Genomic DNA, 20,408 nt, shown 5'->3' with positions numbered 1-20,408 from the left:
AACTGGTTGATGAAAATCAAAGATGAAAAAGAGTCATCTTTGTTATTCTGAACTTTGGAGATGCCAAAAGAACCAATTACCTGCTACTTCCAGAAACTACCACCAGCAAACTAGCAGCAAAACCCAATAAAGGGTGAAAATGGAAGTGATCGCCAGCTGGCCTAGGCCACCAGCTTGTAGGAGATTGTGCAATGTGGTTGAAGTAATCAGATAAGCTGATTTCTTGAGATGAGGAGGAAGTCATAGAGATAGAATCTGCAGTTGAGCTCCACATCTTATTGAACCATGGGACAGTTTTTTTTAAACAGGCTAAACAATTAGAAGGCTTTGCAGGGGGTTGCTACTGAAGGAAGGGATTATCAGTGGTTCTACAAAACGCTCAGATATTGCTCAGGGTCCTGCACCTAGGATGGTTTCAATGTTTTCACCAGCAACTTCAAAAAGTGCTGCCAACAAAGTTAGCTCCTATCATTAAACTGAGATCATGTCTCATAATCTAAAAGCCCAGGGGTTCTAAATGCATGCCCAGTTCCCTGTCCACTGTACCTACCACACAGGACAAGACTGACCACCAGAAGTCCTGGAAGAGGCTGCAGGACCACACAGTTGGAGCACACACACTACCTGAGGCATTTTTTAGAGGGGCTGAGGCAAACAAGCTCATTTCTCACGTTTAAGGATGGAAGGCACCTAGATGGAAGTAATTCCAGAGAGAGCAGAAGAGCAAGGAGAGCAAATGTCAACAAGATGAAAGGGAATTCGTGAAAACACTCGTCACTCGTCAGCATCGCAGGGAGATATAGCTGCTTCCCTTGGCGGGATGACATTTCACTCCCTCATCCTCTATGACTTTCATTTTACTGAGCATTTATTTAAAGCCAGATACTCTGCTGGGCCCTTTTGATCACCACGAGCATAAGTTCATCTCCAAGATGGGCTGGTCTTTCCAGCCACACCCTTCGTCATCTCTGTAGGAAGGAAATCTCTGTAACCAGCACTCTGGTTACAGCAGGAGAGAAGAAGTAAGTTCACTTACCTGGCCTGCTAGGTTGAAATAAGAATGGTTGGTCAGATTAACTGGAGTGGTCTGGCTGGCCTGTGCTCTGTAGTTGATTACAAGCTCTCCACCATCCAGGCTATACGTCACCCATACTTTCAACTCTCCAGGGTAGCCTTCCTCACCATCTGGACTGACTCGAGAGAACTGGACACCATTGGGCAACACCTGAGGGGTCCAGAGGACCTAGGAAGAAATGTTAGGACATTCTCAGTCACTGCAGTCCCCATTGAAATGCCACATTTCAATGTTTAAAGAGCAGGGGCCTGGTTATGAAGAAATAAAGGCTTCTGAATAATAACCTGGAGCTTAACTCATCTAAAACTGTTTTACACATGACGAGAAGACTTTTGAGAGAAAGCACTTTCCTCTTTATCCACTTGCATTTCCTATATTTTCTTTTCCTAACTTTATATTTATGTGTCTATGGTTTTTTTGTTTTGTTTTGTTTTTCCTTTGGCTTTTTTTTTTTTTTTTTTTTTTTTTTTATCTTCCTTTCTGTTTTTTAAGACAGGGTTTCTCTCTGAAGCCCTGGCTGTCCTGGAACTCACTCTGTAGACCAGGCTGGCCTTGAAAGGAGTGCTGGGATGAAAGGCGTGAACCAATACTGCCTGGCTTTGATGTGTATTTTAACCTTAGCGTTTCAGTCTGACAAATATAAGACATCAAAACCTACTTGTAATATTTAAAGATAACCTTGGGGCCAAGAATGTAGCTCCGTAGCTAGGATGCTTGCCCGGCATGCAGAAAACTCTGTGTTCAGTTTCTAGAACCACATAAATCCTGACATGGTAATGGATAACAACCTCAATGCATGGAAGGCCAAGGCCACACTCAGCAGTTCTGGAGTTCAAGACCAGCCTGGGCTACATGAGATACTGTTTTCAAAAACAAAAATGTAATCAACCCCTTTCTATTGAGTACTATACATAGACATTTAATTCTTACTATTATTATTTTGGTGTTGGAATTCAGGGCCTTGCACGTGCTAGGCAGGTCCTCTCCTACAGAGCTATACTGCAGTCCCTCTGCAAATATTTATTGTACTCTGAGGTTGGTCGTGCTCACCAGGCAGGGGTTAAAGCCAACAGCACATTTATTCCATTTGGAAGAATTCCAAGCCACAAGTCAGGAGTTCTGATTTAGGGACCAAGGTGTCCCTAGCTCAGTATGTGGCTTCAGCTACCAACCTTTTCCTGAAATAGAAGTACTGAAAAACTTATCCTCAAGGGGTCTTTTTTTTTTTTTTTCAAACATGACTCTAAGAACTGTAGAAAGAATTGTGAAGTTTTCCAGAAGAACTTTTGCAAATAGAAATGGGAATCCTGGGTTCACAGTAGAGTCTCTCAGCTTTGCCCTGGAGTCCTAAGCTCGTGCATCTAGTAAAGGGAAATGCAACATTTACTGAGTGCCCATTAGCCACACCCGGGGGGGCAGCTTCACAGGGGCTGTCTTTTTGTCTAAGAGTAGACTTTCAGGAGGCACCATTATCAAATGACCAGAGAACTGAAGCTCAGATATAAAGGGGGAGTCTGTTGTTACAAGTGTCATTTTAACAAAAGAAAAAGAAGCTGGGCTGTGTTGGCACATGACTTCAATCCCAGCACGTGGGAGGCAGTGGGAGGCAGAGGCAGGCGAACAAGGAAACAAAGGAAAACATAGACACAGTTCGAGGCCAGCTTGGTCTATACAGTTCCAGGGCACCCAGGGATACACACAAAGAGACCTTGCCTCAGTCAAAAAAGAAAAAAGAAAAAGAAATTCCTCAAATGGACAAACTTCCACCTCAGGTCACCTGGACAGCAACCATGGATTTGAGCCAGACCCTGTTGTCTGCTTCCTTGTCCTACAAATATCAGAATGAGTTGGGAAGAAAGTCTTCTATAGTGTTAAGAATAACTGATAAAGGGCTGAATGAAAATGGAAGAACTTCAATTTTGAATGTTCCTAGGTTGTTTATCTATTTTACGTAAGTCACCTTAAGTATCTGGTCCGACCCCGTGTAGGTCAACAGTTGAGCACCGGTCATTTCTCACAGCTCCTACTATTTTTGTTAGCTCAGTATTGAGTTCAATGTCAGGTTGTCTGCTTCTACCTCCCACGTTGTAGGAAAGAAGAGAAGCCTAGAATACTTCATGGTTTACAGAGAGGCGAAGCTAGAACTTGTTAAAAATCAGGCACGTTATGTGTGCCAGAGCGGGGGCTCACAGGCAAGTCTAGCTGCCCACCCTGCTCCACATCCTATTTCCAGCAAACATGTTTGTTTAAATTTACATTTTAAAATATTTTATTTTAATTTAAAAAAAAAAAGTATGTGTATCTGGGTGGGATTTACACACATGCCTGTAGAGATAAGAAGAGGGAGTCAGATTTCCTGGAGCCAGAGTTAAAGGAAACCATGAGCCACCTTATGTAATGCAGGGGATGGGACGTGAAACAGCAAGTACCTACCTTTCTTTCTTTCTTTCTTTCTTTCTTTCTTTCTTTCTTTCTTTCTTTCTTTCTTTCTTTCTTTAAGACAGGGTTTCTCTTTTTAGCTCTGGCTATCCTGGAACTGTCCCTGTAGACCAGGCTTTCCCTCAAACTCACAGAGAGCTGACTGCCTCTGTCTACCTGCCTGCTACAACAAGTCCTCTTAACCCCTGAACCATCTCAGCAACCTAAAGATCCCCCCCCCTTTTTTTTTTTTTTGGTTTTTCGAGACAGGGTTTCTCTGTGTAGCCCTGGCTGTCCTGGAACTTACTCTGTAGACCAGGCTGGCCTCGAACTCAGAAATCCGCCTGCCTCTGCCTCCCAAGTGTTGGGATTAAAGGCGTGCGCTACCACTGCCCGGCAAGATCCCTTTTTTAAAGATGTAGGTTATATATAGGTTAAATTTATAATGGCCTAGAACTTGGAACCTCTTTACTGCCTCTCCCTCTTTCCTCCTGGCATGCACTTCAACTGGCCAGATTTCTGTTTTTAAAAGAATAGTTGAAGCTAAACTGTATCATTAGACCAGAGGAACAGCCCTTGAGGCCAGGAATGGTGTACTCAACTCCCAGCAGGGTCTGCTCTTACTCAAAGTGCATTTGTTGGGAAGAGAAGCCCAGCAGGGATGAAGGCCTCTGAGTTCCACAGAGAAAGCTACCGAATTTGAGAACAAATTCACTGAGATTAGATGGATGATACCCTAATAAACGCCCAGAAATGGTAAACAATCATACACATGAACACACACAAAGATACAGATACAACACTAATAAGTAAAATTTTTTAAAAAAATTAAGGAAGCCTGTTATATGTGTAATCTTAAGAAAAAAAATCAAAAGACTTAAAAGCAGAAGAAAAAAAAAGAAAGAAAGAAAGAAAGAAAGAAAGAAAGCAAGCAAGCAAGCAAGCCGGGCAGTGGTGGTGCATGCCTTTAATCCCAGCACTTGAAAGGCAGAGGCAGGCGGATTTCTGAGTTCAAGGCCAGCCTGGTCTACAGAGTGAGTTCCAGGACAGCCAGGGCTACACAGAGAAACCCTGTCTCGAAAAACCAAAAAAAAAAAAAAAAAAAAAAAATTACCAAATGGAAAATTTTAACAGTTAAATGTTTGAAGTAAAATGTCATTGCCTTCCACCTAGAGTTTTGACCTTTAAGGAAGGGACACAGTGGAAAGATTTTTTATTATCCTTAGCTAAGTGCAATTCCTATTCACAGAATGAGTTTCTTGACCCAGAGTTTCCAATTTTCCAGAAGTTTCATATCTTTAGTCTTTTTTGTACTATTTTGAGTCCTGTCAGGACTCCATTTTCATCTTTTTTTAAAAAGTGTTGATATAAATAGAAAAAGCACATTATCTCCAAACTAAATTATTCATTTATTGTTGCAATCAGAGTGACATATCACGTTCAATGCTGCTGCTCTGATACATTGTTAGCACAATGTTACCACTACTGCAGCAAACTTCCTGCCCCAACACCAGTGGCTCCGTAGGAGCCAAGTCTTCCCCTTCACAGCCATCTCTCCAACGACCACAGATGGACGGACGCTACCTGCTCTTCAAGAGTTCAAATTCCACCAACCCCATTTTTCACACTCACTCCTACAGCACACTGTTCACATCTGTGTTCCTCTGTTATATAAGGGGCCATCTGGGGAGCCCCAGGAGCCCAAGCCTCTTAGCCTTGCTGCTGTGCAGGAGGAACTCACACAGCTAAAGGGCATTGCTAAGACTGGAATGTGCTGCTCAAAACTTTCATCTGTTGGAAACTTGATTCTCAAATTCATAGTATGGGTATTTGAGGTAGAGGACCTGGCAGGTAGCTAGGAGTAGATGAGATTGCGATAGTTAGCGCAGCCCCCACCCCCAGGGTGGTTTTGTAATAAGAGGAAGAAAGACCTGAGCTGCCACAATGATTCTAAGATGCCTTCTCCACCTTAGGATAAAGCAAAGGGTACATCTGGAACAAAGCCAGAGGCTGGCATTCTGCCCTTGAATTCCGGCCTCTAGAAATGTGGGCTAATTCAGACCTTTGTTTTAACAAATCACCAGCTGTGTGTACTCAGCTGTACCAATATAAAAGGTACTGAGGCAGGGTTTTAGGAGGTGTGCCTCAGCCGGCCGAGTGACTATACAGGAAGCTCTAGGGTCAGTCCCCACCACCACATAAAACTGGTGATTCCCGGACTAGAGAGATGGCTCAGCAGCTAAGAGTGCTGGGGGCTCTTGCACAGGAGCTGAAGTTAGTTTCTAGAACCCATATCTTGCAGCCCACAACTGTCTGTAACTATGGCTCCAGGGACCTAACACCTCCTCTGGCCTCTCTTAGGCACCCACCCACACGTGTACTCACATACACTCAACACACACACAACACACACACAAACATACACACAAACACACAAATGAATAATTTAAAAAATCTTTAAAAAAACAAAAGCAAACAAACAAACAAACACCAAAGGGCTGGAGAGATGGCTCAGCAGTTAAGAAAACTGACTGCTCTTCCAGAGATCCTGAGTTCAAATCCCAGCAACCACATGGTGGCTCACAACCACCTGTATAATAAATAAAAATAAAACCTTTGGGCCAGAGTGAGCAAGGCCAGAGCTAGAAGGAAAAAGGGAAAGGGGGAAAGAAAAACAAAGTAACAATTCCAGCGATGGGGAGCTTGAGAACTGATGATAATAAACTCAAGATCCTTCTCAGCCACTTAGCCACGTCAAGGCCAGCATGGGATACAAGAGGTATGAGATCCTGTCACGAAAAGATGATGTATGGAGACAGACCTTTTTGTCTGTGTTTGTTAGGAAATATGTGCTAGTGACTACCACAGACAAATACAGTGGGACAGAAAGAGGAACAAGCTACACCAAGTTGCTGTTTTTAGGCTCCTCTGAAGATTCCTGTCCCAACTAAGGCTGGGTCCAACTTCCCCGGGCTGAGGTTTGCTCACGGGCCTGGAATACTCTAGAGATCCTCAACCCTAGTGCTAGCAGAGTTCCCATCCCCCTCTCCCTTCTGCTCTTCCCAACAGTGTGATCTGGTTCTAGGGCCTAGACAGGAAGCTGGTAACAGGAGTCAGGAAACAGCATCCAACTTCCTTCAACAGAAGAGGTAGTGGCCAGAAGCAGAGAAGAAGTGTAGCTTGCAGTGGCTTTCAGCTCCCGCCCAAATTCTCATCTTCTCTGGCTAGAGTCTAGGAAGTAACCCAAGCCCAAATACCTCTGAAGTTTTCTCCTTCACAGCTCAGAATGAGACTGGTCAGAGCAGAAGAGCTGAGGCACAGCAGGACTGGGAAGCAGGAGGCAGGGATCTGCCCATCCCAGAGGATATGCCTGATCCACTTACTTTCCTGACCTTGTTTCCCAGAGATTTGCTTAGGTAATGGGAGTGTTTGTCTAGAAATGGGAACCTGGAAAAAACCTGAGCTAACTTTGGAGAACAAAGCAATTCGGTGGGAGGGAACACGATAGGTGTTGTACACACTATGCATGGGGGAGGGGACTGAGGACAGGTACTAGGAGGATTGGGTACACTTGTGGTGGCCTTGGAGGACAAGAATACTTACAGTGGAGGTAGGAATGAGGGCTTGGGGCCAGGTAGGCAAGCCCAGCTATCCCACTAAGAGATGTCTAGCTTTTGGGGAGGGGGCCGTGAGCTTTCTCATCTGGTGATCACACGTGGTTTTAGTATGTTTTACTGACTAGAGAACATGGATGTGAGTGCCTGTGCCGTAAGTCTCAGGAATGATCATTAATCTACAACCCAGCTCCCTGAGCTCCTTGATACTGACACTATGAAAGCCATGCCTGGCTTCCTGAGTCCAAGGCTGTCAAAGTCTGGAACAAACCTCTTCCCTGGATCCCTCCACCACACAGTGCTCTAGGGTCTGGCAAATACTGGCTTGAGGGGACTTTCGAGTGTGCCGAGAGGCGCTCTTGTCATGCCCAACTCACCTTATCAAACCCCGTGAATCCGCCATGGAGACTGTTGGGCTCTCTGTTAATGGGCAGGTGGTACTCCTTCCCATCAACTGCGAACCTTCCTTTGGCAATTCGGTTGGCGACCCTCCCAACCACTGCTCCGAAGTAGGGCTGCTTCTGGAGGTAACCTGCACAAACAGACCAGACAGATTAGATTAGATTAAAAACCTCCAACATTAAGGGATGCTCATGCTGCTGCCTCCTGCATTCGAGGGAAACTCCAAGGATGTACGAGTACTACAGAGCAGAGTCCTAGCTCAAACGAATTTGACTTTGTTTGCTTGTTTTGAGACTTTTTGGCTATGTAGGCCAGCTAAGCCTCAAATTTGAGATCTTCCTACCTCAGTCTCTTAGTGTTCCTGTTAGGGACATGACAGGCATTACCGCTACTACCATGCCTAGTTTAAGATGGCACTGTTACACAGGATTTCTTCCTTTTAGGGCCAGTAGGATGGTAAAGGTTCTTGCTGCCCAGAGATGCAAGTCTGGCCACCCAAGTTAATCTCCAGACCCCCACAATTTAGAAGGAGAGAACTGACTCAAACTATCTGTCCTTTGACCTCCACATATGCACAGGAGTGCTGGGATTGAAGGTGTGCACCAACCACTATGCCCAGTTTTTGTTTTAAAGCATATATATATATATATATATATATATATATATATATATATATATATTTTGCATGCATGTCCGTCCACTCAGCATATGTATGCCCGTCCACTCAGCATATGTATGCCTGGTGCCCCAGAGGCCTGAAGAAAGCATCATATTCCCTGGGACTAGACTTATATACAGTTTTGAGCTGCTATATAAGTATTGGGAATTGAACCTGGGCCCTCTGCAAGAACAGCACATGCTCTTAACTGCTGAGCCATTCCTCAAACACCTTCTATGCAGTTTTAAAAGAGAACTGACTTTTTATTCTTTAGAACCATACAATTAGGGTTCTAATTAATTAATACAATTCTAATTAACCATACAATTAGGGTCTGCTTAAGAATTCGTACTATCCTCCAGAGGACCCTAGTTCAGTTCTGAACTTTCATGTTAAGCAAACATTCTACCAACCGAACTATACCATATATATACATATATATCTATATATATGGTATATATATGGTATATATGGTATATATATATATATATATATATATAGAGAGAGAGAGAGAGAGAGAGAGAGATGCCATCCACATTCATTTGCAACTTTTCATTTATCTAAAGTCTAAAAATCTGCCCATCCCTAACACAGCCATCCACCGCATTCCTCGGATGAGCACAGAGCCTGGGCTTTGGAGCAGGTGCTATGACAGGAAAGCTGCACCGCTGCAATCATGACTGCCAGCATAAGCGTAGTGTAGCACCCCCGCCTCTTTATGTTCTTACAACAGAAAATATTAAGGATCTTTTGCAGACAGGTTTTTGTTGTTGTTTACATTAAGAATTCCAGTCTTGATGGGCAATGATGGCCCAAGCCTTTAATCTCAGTACTTAGGAGGCAGAGGTGGGTGGATATCTGAGTTCAAGGGCAACCTGGTCAGAGAGGGAGTCCTGCCCAGGACAGTCAGGACTGTCTCGAGCTCCCCCCAAAAGAATTTCATTTTCTTTCCCCAAGGTACTGTACAACTACCACCACAGAGAATGGATTCAAGCGTGTAAACTCTTTCCCCACAGTTGTAGGAGATTCTCAAGGTACAAACCCTGAACTAATTAGGCCAGTTACAGATCACAGGGTCCCACTGTTCACCTGGTTGGGCACAAGCCAAACATTAACTGTTGCTCTGTAAGCTCCTTGCTAATCCATGAAGCTTCTGCATTTCACCCCTGAAAATCACTGCTAACAGTTACTGAACAATTTCTAGGTCCAAGATGCTTTCTGAGGGCTCTGTCTTTCACTCAGCTTACACTGGGAACATTTCACCAAGGGAGATACTCTTATTATCCTCATTTTACAGAAAAGCCTAGCCAGGCCTTGTAAACCTTTTTCTACTTCCCAAATGGTGGATTAGTATGGGTCACCATGCCCTACTCTGAGTCAGTGCTCTTAAGAATAACATCACCTACCAGTCTTCCCTTAGTATCCCAGGGATACTGATATATGCAAACTATATAAATTGTTACATAGACAATGAATAGAAAAAGTCTGAACAGCTTTAGTACAAATACAATCCCCTCCCCCCAAATATTCTTTCTTTTCTTGTTTTATTATTGTTGTATTTACATTTTATTTGTGTGTGTGTGTGTGAGAGAGAGAGAGAGAGGAGGCCAGAGAGGACCTTAGAACTGCCTGGAGCTAGTCAGGAGCACTTGTGAGCCACCCAAAATGGCCTCTGGACACTGAACTTAGGTCCTCTGAAAGACAAGCAGGTGCTCCCAGCTGCTGAGCCATTCCTTTTCTTGTTTCTTTCTCAAGCAGGGCTTCATGCTGTAACCCAGGCTTATGGTACTCTTCCTGCACTGGGCTCCCAAGAGATGGGATTATAGACATACCGCACTGGAAATAATATCACTCCCGAACGTTTTCAGTACATGGCTGGTGAAATCTACAGGTACTGGGGTAAGACTACATTTGGAAGGCGCAGGTCATTCAGGTGAAGTGGCCTTGCCACCACCGTGGATGGGAGGCAATCTCTTTGCCTGCTCCATTCTGCCTCCATTTCAGAAGCTGTGGCTTCAAAAATCCCTTAGATTTAACCAGAAAGGGATTCAAAGAGCCAAACAACCTCTTGTTGGTTTTGCTTCCTGTGCGTTTTGGCCGTTTGTACATTTGTGATTTCTTCTGCACTCTCAAAAAGGGTCACAGCCGACCCCTATAACAAAAGACAGGTGAGTTAGTGGAGACTAACACACCAAACGCATTTGGTCATACTCTGTGACAAAAGTGACTTAGATTTAGGACTGAAAGGCCCATGATGGGCTAGCCATTTTTGTGTTCATGTCTGATAGAAGGTATAAAAGAAGCTATAGAAAAATATGGTTTGATAAGTGGGCTTAATAAAATAGTGAGGGACTGAAGAGGAGACCCACCAGGGCCTGTCAGATTCTTGCTGGCCCCTTTGGGAAGGACAACCTTCTCTTCTCCTAGGTCTGAGGTTCTCACTAAGGGGTCTTATGATTTATAGTTAGTCAAGGAAGGTTAGAGAATTTCCTTTTAGCCAACATAGTCAGAAGGATAGGAGAAAGAATTGTTTTCTATATACTGTGGCTAACTTTCTGAAAAGCAGTTTCTGGTTTCTTGGACCCTAGAGAGGAAGAAGCCTGGTTTTCTATGGCATTGCATTGGTGGAGGACAGTGAGGGAGGTGACAGGAGGCTAGGGGATGGCCAGAAGCTACAGCTAAGGACTTCACTTTGGAGCATCATTTTCTGAGCCCCAGTTAAGCTCAAAAACATAAAGAAAAAAAAAAAAAATGCTGCCCTGTCTCAAAAAAAAAAAAAAAAAAAAAAAAAAACCAACAACAAAACCAAACAAACATTTTTTTGTTGTTGTTGGAAAACTGTTTGGCTCTCTCTATTTTTCAGAGATGCCTTGAAATACCTAACAAATGCACATAGTGCTCCCACTCTCCCCAGCTGTGTCAGGTGATGGAGAGAGCCCCATGCATGTGAGACTGCAAGGCTCCTAGGAGCTCACGGGTTTGCAAGAATCTCTTCATTAGGGACCTTGTCTGGCAGCAGTCGCTTGCCCCCTGGAAAAGAAAAGCATTTAGCAGCCCTTTAAGATTAGATGAATAGTTTCTAAAGATTAAACAGAAAGAACTGAAAAGGACTGAGTAAACTATCTCCAATGGTCCCTGAAAAACCTTTCCCAGAAGAAACACACTGACTATTCCAAGTGGTCTGAAGCCTTCCCATTAAACCAGGACTGTGAAAAGTGACAAGCTCAGACCTGAAGCCGGCATGATGGACAGGTTTTGAATTGCAGAAAATATTGTTTATCACCCAAAAGGTCAAAGTTCCTACATCAAGCTATGAATGCTAACTACTGAACTGTTGAATTGAAAAAGTAGAAGCTAACACTGTTCAGGTTCTTGAGCCAGCAGAAATTAATAAGTGCTTAACAGTGGTATAGCCGTTCTACTCCCGTGCCACCCACATCAGGCAGCTTAGGTCCTTGCCAGAGAGCCCTAAAGTCTGAAGGAAAATCACTCCCTCCTTTCCCTCAGAAGCTCCACTCACTGAACCACAGTCCCTGGGCTGTAAGAAAACGACTCTAATTGACAATCACGTTAATTATACCAGATACTATCTCCATGACACATTAGCAGGATAAGCACACTGAAATAGATAAAAATTTGTTAGCACAGTGAAAGAAACTGTTTGGGGGCAAAAGAAGGAGAAGAGATAGCCGGGCGGTGGTGGCGCACGCCTTTAATCCCAACACTTGGGAGGCAGAGGCAGGCAGATTTCTGAGTTCGAGGCCAGCCTGGTCTACAGAGTGAGTTCCAGGACAGCCAGGGCTACACAGAGAAGCCCTGTCTCGAAAAACCATTAAAAAAAAAAAAAAAAAAAAAAAGGAGAAGTGATGAAAACAAGCAACAATTCTCTAGTTAGAGACTTAGTCCACAGGGTCACACAGGCAGAGACATACACTACAGGTCTGGAGACGTTAAATAACTCACACACTAAACGAGGCGTTTAAACTAGGAGTTCTCCTCATTCCAGCACAGGCAGCACGGGCAGCACGGGCACCCTTGGGTATTTGCAGTATCAATCTTCAGGCTTTAACCAGAACTCTTTTGTCTCCGCTCCCTGTTCAAAACCTAAATTTTTTTTTTCTGCTTTGTTTTGAGACAGGGTTTCAGGTATCCATGGCTGACCTTGATGAAGAGGACTTTGAACCGCTGACCCTCCTACTTCCCACTCCCAAGCGCAGGCAAACACCTTTATGTCTGGCTTTATGCACCAGGGATGGAATTCAAGTCTTTAAGGTTACATGCATGTCACGCAAGTACACTAGCAACTACATTCCCAGCGCCCGCACCTCAGCGATGTTTGTTTATGGCCAGTCACGTGCTCTACCATTGAACTACATCCCCAGACTTCAAAGTGGCAAGGGTTTGTTTGTTTGTTTGTCTTTATTCTTTCCATAATGGCTCTCCTGGCAGTAATCATGGCAGTAATAGCTGGGTATTTGGTGGTAACTGGGGAGAAATGAAGGGGAAGGAGTCTTGCTGATTGTATGTATGGGTAGGTTGTTTTTATACCTGTGGCTTATAAGCAAGTACTCTTATGAAAGGTTTTGAAAGAAGCCATAATGACTGTTGTTGGGTCACACAGATGATATTAAGAAAGGGTAGGAAAAACCCACAGGAGACATCACTAATTTTTTCCAGGTTATAACTAAATGATCATATATAATTTCCCCTTTAGAATTCTACAGAAGAAAGATCTCATTTTCCCAGAAAGAAGTCAAACCATTCTGACCTCTGGTCATGGCTGCCATCCAAGTAGTTTACATAAAAAAAATCTATCTGGGAGACTGGCAGTTACAAAAGGGGCATGTTTCACAGAATTTTCAATGATTAGCACTTCCTCATACCTCAAAGCGTTTATGAGAGAAGGTAAGTTCTTTCACTTCAGATTGTTTATGTAAATGTACACATTCAAACTTAAGAAATTAAATCACAATTATTTGTTTACTTATTTATCTGTGTGTGTGTGTGCGTGCAGGTGCTACATGTGCACACATGGAGGTCTGAGGACAACTTGCAGGAGTCTGTTCTTCCTTCCACCATGTGAGTCCTGGAATCAAATTGGATTGTCAGGCTTGGTAGCAAGCACTTTTACCAGATGAGCTATTTTCATAGTTCTATTACCAGTGTCTTACTACGTAGTCCTGGCTGTCCTAGAACTTGGCTAAAATAGATCAGGTACCACCAGTCTCACACTAAAATGGTTTGGCTTTTGTTTTTATTTATTTTTGGTTTTTTGAGACAGGGTTTCTCCATGTAACAGCTGTAGCTGTCCCTGGAACTCACTTTGTACACTAGACTGGCCTCGAACTCACAGAGATGTGACTGCCCCTGCCTCCTAAATGCTGGGATTAAAGGTGTGTGCCTTTAAGCCTGGCATCTAAAATGGGTTTTAATATAGTAAAATCCACCAAGGTATTAGCAGAGAACCATTTTATACTTTCATAGTTGAGACACTATACTTCCTGTTGTGACAAGTGCCAACCCTTACCTTTGACAACTCAAAGGGTCTGTGAAAACCTGGAACTGAACTTTACAAGGGGAACTGGGTTTCCTCTGCCATAATCTTGAAGACAGCTAACGTCTCAGAAAGCATTGCTTAATATTCTGCAGGTGTTTTCCTTTCAACTTCTCTTTTGAAAATAGCTTTCTCTCCTTTTAAAATACTTCAGTATTCAAATTACAGCATGGGAATGAAAATGTCTGTCTTCATACAGCACCAAGAAGATTTTAAAAGCTTTGATGGTGACGCTGTAATGCATCTTAATGGAAAAATGCTATAAGGTGGCAATTCTCAACCTTCCTGAGACTGGGCCCTTTAACATAACCCCCCACGTTGTGGTAAACCCTCAAACACAAAATTATTTTGTTGCTACTTCATAACTGTAAGTTTGCTACTATACTGAATCGTAATGTAAACATCTGACATATAGGTTATCTGATATGGGACCCACAGTGGGATCCGGACTCACAGGCTGAGAGCCACTGCATAGCTCCTTCTCAAGCACCAGGGAGCTCAACAAGAGAACTGCTGGGTCTCTAATAAAGGAGAACTAATGCCTTTGTGAATAGGTGAGGAAAATCCTTTCACCACGCCTCCAATAGGCACCCCAGGCTACAATGAATAGGTTCCCTGTGCCTGTAAAGAAACTGGTGCCACCTGGGTGGGGTGTCACCTCAGCTCATATTTCATAATGATTTCAAAGACATCTTGACATCTTAGTTCAGGTCCCCTGAACTCTTACCTTTGAACTGAAAGTGGCCTGGTATGTCTCAGTAGGGTGATGGGTAGTGCCCCTCTGCATGCTGATGAGGGAGGAGGCAGAGACAGATGATAAGAGCAGGTACCCAACTGCCACCTCTAATTCTCTTTCTGGCTCTGGAGTCCTAGGCGTCAGATCAGATTCTCCCTCCACTCCACTGTAATAATCTCTTGGAGATTTTATTTCAGCACACAAAAGGGCTACTCGCCTAGCGGCAAGGAGTGACTCTGCAGTTTCTAAAACTTCCTCCATCACCTGTCTGAATACAGAAGGAGGAACCAAACTTCACCTTCTCCAAGTCTCCACACCTTCCCACCAGCCTGTCTCTTATAACAGCCTTCTCAATTAAGTTACCAAAGAAATTCTGCTGGGGGAAAAATAATCCTCAGGGGCGTGGAGGCTCCAGAACAACAAAGACATAAAGACAGACAGCCAGCCAGGAGGAGAACAGGAAAGTCAGCAATACTCTCTTATAATGCATTTTGACAAAATGGGGGAAAACACATTTATTGCCTAAGGGCAAATAAAAAATAAGTAAATAAAACAGCGCTTTCATGTTAACCCCAAATGGAGAACCAAGTTAAACATATGAAGAACCAACCAGGTAGAAAGAGGAACCACAAGGAAAACCTCAAACCTTTTGTGGCACAAAATTTGTTTATACCCATCCCTGAGCAGAGTGGATTCATTCTGTTTCCATTTGCCCATTTTATTCAGATTTTGTGTTCTGTCTAGTTACATGCAATGCTAAGGAATGTCAAGATATAAAATTTTTTCCTGTGGAAAATCAAACTGCAATCCAATGATTTAATTATGTAACTGTTGGGTACAACAAAATCTGTCTCCCCAGTTAAACTGCAAGTTGAAAGTGACCCTTGTCTATCTGGTTGATTGAATCCACTGTATTAACAGAGTTATAAATGCACAAATTAAGATAAAAACCCATGCGTGGATCAAGATAAAACATCTGGCTTTTGCCAGTAATACCAACACTTAAGAAGAGGAAGCAAGATGATCGGGAGGTCTAGGCCAGCCTTGGCTACATACTGAATTACAGGCCAGCTTGGGCTACATGAGGCCCCACAAAAACAAAAACAAAACGAACAAAAACAAAAAGATATGCTCCGAATTGCCCAGCTGAGCCTGGTGGCTATGTCCACGTCTTAGGAGGCCTTATTTCTACCCCTTTCATTTGGGAACACATTCTAAGCAGATGAAGACACTGTACCCTACACTGACCACAACAGCCAAGCAGTCTGATAAGTTTACACCAGGCCTAATTCTGAGGCATTTCTGCTCAAGGAGGCCTCAAAGAAAAATCGACAAGAGAAGGGGAGATAGCCCTTCCGTCTTTGATTTTCCTTCCTCAGAAAACCACAAGAGAGGAATACGCCCTGTGCCCTACAGTTCTAAGCTCACTCCAAGGAGTTGGTCTCTCTCAGCTGACTTCCTCGTGAACAATGACAAAGTCCGACTGTCTAAGGGAGGCCAAGTCCTACAGCTATTTGGATTAGATCCATTTTTTTTCCCCCAACCATACAATCCTGCTAAATGGCCGGTTCACGCGCTTCCAAGTTAGACTGCCCCAAGCTTGGGGACCTCAGCCAGGTCCCGAGTGACTGGAAGAACCCAGTGTACACAGGATCAGGAGTGTGTGCGGGCCTTTTTGGCAGGCCGTTTGGCAGCCCAGGGCAGGACGCGACCCACCTTCCAACTCCGCAAAGCCAAGCACCACGTCTGAGGCTTTCCCCTGCCTGTCTTTGACCTGCAGAGCTGTGATCGTGCAGCCCCAGGAGATGATGTCCACACTCAGCTGGTCTGACCGAAGCTGGAACTTCTCCACTGTCCCTCCTCCCGAGGGCAGCTCTCCAAACACGGTTCTGGTCACCGAAACCATTGGGAAAGTTCGGAAAGTGCAGTTTCTCTTAGCTGTTCAAACTCTAACCTGGATCACGTTTGGAATGATAAAAGTTCCCGGGAGAAGGGGAGGGATTCAGCTTAACCCCTCCCCTTTATTGCCTGGATTTAAACAGTTGACCACTCCTGGGGTCGGGGAAAATGCTCCGAGACATTTTTAAAACTTTCCTTTACCCAAGGTAACTGAGAAGCTAACTTTCCAGTTTGCAGGTCTTTTCCTTCGCTTAACCCCCACTGCAGTGCATGTCGGGAATGGTAGTCTTTAAGAAAATTGCAATTGCATCTTGGGGCATGTAGTTTAAAACGAATCAACTTTATTTTGCGCAGTCGCACGCGCAAAGGATACTTTAGGGTTCAAAAAAAAAAAAACCCAAAAAACAAAAAACAAAACAAACAAACAAACAAAAACAGTCTCTCTCCTTTCCTCCTTGCTCAAAAGGTTTTCTCTTTTTCGCTAATGGGCTCTGAGGAAACGCCTCCGGTGGGCAGGCTTGGAGGCCCGCTTTTTTATTCCTATTTCTCCGCACACATCCACAAGATGCACTGAGCAGAGCTGATTGGTCATTAATGCTGGTTATTAATATTGGGACAATACGAATTGGGAATTCTGGTTAAGATCAGGGTATTACGTGGTACAGCGGTAGTTTAGAAATGGGGAGAACGTCATCGCAGACTCTTGCGCTGATTGACTATCCGTTTTGTTTTTGTTTTTGTTTTGTTCTCAAAGGATGAAGCCCTAGTGTGGTTAGAGACCGTCAGTCCGCAGCTTAGGGAAACCAGACATAGGAGGTTACGCCCTAAGTGTAATCAGAGAACCTCAAACTTGTGTAGATGTCTCCCCCTTTGCTCCTGAAGTAAAAAGCTCCTTTAAAAGGGGATTAATGAAAAAGCAGAAGAGAAGAAGGGATTAATGGTGCTCATTTCATAAATGCATGTATTAGAAAAAAAGAAATTAAAGGAGCATGTATTTATTTCAGGCTAGGTACCAGGTAAGTGCCAGGTACTGTTTCTTTCTTGTATCCTTTGCAAGTTTAAGTGTGTACAGTATGGAGAAGACTCTGAGGTCCTTAATTATCTTGCTTTAGTATGTTTTATAATTTGTTGCAACTTCTGACTCTGGGAGCTCAAGGTGATAGTTAGAAATCTTTTTTCTTTTCTTTCTTTCTTTCTTTCTTTCTTTCTTTCTTTTTTTTTCTTTTAGATTTATTTATTTTATGTATGTGACTACACCGTTGCTCTCTTCAGACACACCAGAAGAGGGCATCAGATCCCATTACAGATGGTTGTGAGCCACCATGTGGTTGCTGGGAATTGAACTCAGGATCTCTGGAAGAGCAGTCAGAGCTCTTAACCGCTAAGCCATCTCTCGAGACCCACAGAAATCTTCATTTTTTTAGATTTATTTTATGTGTTGAGTGTTTTGCCTGAAAGTATGTATGTGCAATACATTCATGCTGGGTGCCAAAGATCAGAATCAGAGATCAGAAGTGGGCATTGGGTGCCCTGGAATTGGATTTATAGATGGTTGTGAGCTACCATATGGGTGGGTCCAGGAACTGAATGTTGGTCCTCTGCAAGAGTAATAAGTGCTCTTATTTGCTGAGCTGTCTCTCTAGACCTGTATACATTTAACTTCAATTTTTTGGGTTATGTGTATGTGAGTGTGGAATTGTCCCATGCATGCCATGCCTGTGGAGACTGGAAAAGGGCATCAGATCCCCTGGAACTGGAATCCTAGGTAGCCACTTGACAAAGAGGATTGTGAGGGACCAGATCTTGGGTTCAGACTTCATCTTAGAGAACCTGACCTAAGGTCGAACTAGAGTTAGTAAGTTGGCACCTAGTACCAGTTTCCAGGTTACTCCCTAACAAATCTGCACCTCCAGGTTACAAGACTGACCCTGGCATTTCACTTCCTAACAACTACTAATCAGAAGAAAAGTAAATGTAAGTTTATGGTTTGGGTCCTACCACCAGCCAATTATGTTAAAGGCCATACTAGCCCCCCCCCCCCATCAGATGTGTGCCAGGCTGGATACCCCCTTCTTGCCTCTATAAATACCTACTTAAAATTAGACTCGGGACTTCACCCTCCTGCCCTGCTTTGCCAGTGATGATGGTGTGGCCTGGCTCGAGCTGGTAAATAAAAGACCCTAATTTGGTTGCATTGGATCGGCTCCTCAGTGGTCTTTTGGGTTTGAGAACACTGAATGGGCACAACTGGCTGGAGATCAAACCACCACCACTCCCTCACCCCAGTCCTCCTGCCCTTGTCCTCTGCAAGAGCAGTGTTAGATCTTGGCTACAAAGCCATCTCTCCAGCCCTTCTTTGTTGGGAGCCGACTTTTAGCAGAAAGCGGCTATCAGCTTTGCAGCCATATACTCTGACGTGAGATTTGTTTTTCAACAGCCTACAACAGCTGAAGCACACTCTGATATCCAACATATTTTGTTTTGCTGTTTACTGCCCCCAGCTGCAAGGTGCACGTGGTATCCATGCCTGCAAGGCATGCGGTTCACGTGCTATCCACACCATACATTCCTGTAAGGCGTATGTCATATCAACACCTGCAAGGCACGTGGTATCCACGCACCTACAAGGCACGTGGCAAAAGCGTATAAATACCCCAGATTTCTCTTCAATAAATGAGACTTGATCAGAACCTCTGTCTTGTCTCCATTCTTCTCGTCTCTTCCCCTTTATCCTCTCTCTCTCTCTCTCTCTCTCTCTCTCTCTCTCTCTCTCTCTCTCTCTCTCTCTCTCTCTCTCGACCGGAGCAGCAGCTTGGGCCACAAAACAGTGGCCGCCAAGCGTGGAGTGGAGAGGATCGCAACACTTCTTCACTTTTCCTCATCTCTGATGTTGATTATCTGGGACTAGATTTAAATAAACTGAAGGTTTGATGACTAACTCTGACTTTTTGCCTTTGATGGCCTAGGATTAGGAAAGTGCTATTAGGAGCCTCAGTAGGACCGTAAAATACCCAGCCAGGGCAGTGGTGGCACACGCCTTTAATCCCAGCACTTGGGAGGCAGAGTTCGAGGCCAGCCTGGTCTACAGAGTGAGTTCCAGGACAGCCAACGCTATACAGAGGAACCCTGTCTCAAAAAACAAACAAACAAACAAACAAACAAAAACAAAAACAAAAAAACCTCTGTCTTTCATTGCTGAATCTGCAGCTCTAGATAAATGCTGGCTCTAGGAAGCCTAAAAAAGTGTATAAATCTGTCTGTATTTCTGGTCTTGATTTAGCCATGGTGAGGGTGGAAACACAGCGATTAGGAAATCGGGAGAACTGAACTCATGTTTCTGTAATCAAATACCAATAAACAACTGTCTCATTTGTTCCTGAGTGTGAAATATGAAGGAATCTTAAGCATTTATGCTACAAAGCCTGAATTATCCCTCACAAAATTAAGGAAATTCTGATAGGAAAGAAAAAGAGCTTGCAGCAGGCTTCATTCAGTAAGTGCAACATATAAGATCAAAAAGACCCAAGCAAGTCAAATTACAGACTGTGCTCCCCTCATACACTAATCCAAAGGCATTCTTGTACACTGTTCATCATACACTCTTACAGATTCAGCAATCTCATCAGCCCACTTACCACGTGTGCCTGACTCATACACAGGCTCTCTCAGCAACACTGTGCAAGCAAAGATGCCCGAGAACCCTCTTCTGTGAGTGGGAAGGCCACATTTTTTATTTCTCAGCCTCCAGTTCTCAATGTTCTGCCAAGCTCATGCTGCCACAGAAAGAAAAGGAAAGAAAGGAAGGAAGAGAGAGAGAAAGAGAGAGACAGACAGACAGACACCTTGGGTGGCTAGCACCAAGTGTCACCAGAGAAGCTCTTATTGCTTAACTTGGTATGAAACATATTGTATTTCCCTGAGATGCGAAGGGTACAGGTCTTGATTTTCTTTTCCTGTGTCTTTGAAGTATTTAGTGTGGTAAACAAGACTACCCTGTGTGAGCTACAAACCTTGCTTTTTTAAAAAACCAAACAGTCCATTTTTTTTAAAAC

At 43.8% G+C, this 20,408-nt stretch overlaps 1 protein-coding gene across 1 annotated transcript in view; it reads right to left on the bottom strand.

The window, feature by feature from the left end:
• The window catches only part of Galm (galactose mutarotase), a 54,807-nt gene extending 38,191 nt beyond the window's left edge, over nucleotides 1-16,616 (bottom strand). The window contains exons 1-3 of the mRNA XM_034514532.2: nucleotides 16,174-16,616; nucleotides 7,485-7,639; nucleotides 1,037-1,243 (exon numbers count right to left, since the gene is read on the bottom strand). Of these exons, the coding sequence (XP_034370423.1) occupies nucleotides 1,037-1,243; nucleotides 7,485-7,639; nucleotides 16,174-16,363 (552 nt within the window). The 5' untranslated portion in view covers nucleotides 16,364-16,616. The remainder of the gene's footprint in view (nucleotides 1-1,036; nucleotides 1,244-7,484; nucleotides 7,640-16,173) is intronic.
• Between the last annotated feature and the right edge of the window lie 3,792 nt (nucleotides 16,617-20,408).

This window comes from Arvicanthis niloticus, chromosome 11 (genome assembly GCF_011762505.2).
Source record: "Arvicanthis niloticus isolate mArvNil1 chromosome 11, mArvNil1.pat.X, whole genome shotgun sequence".
Taxonomy (NCBI): domain Eukaryota; kingdom Metazoa; phylum Chordata; class Mammalia; order Rodentia; family Muridae; genus Arvicanthis; species Arvicanthis niloticus.
This window is presented reverse-complemented; position numbering and strand designations above follow the sequence as displayed.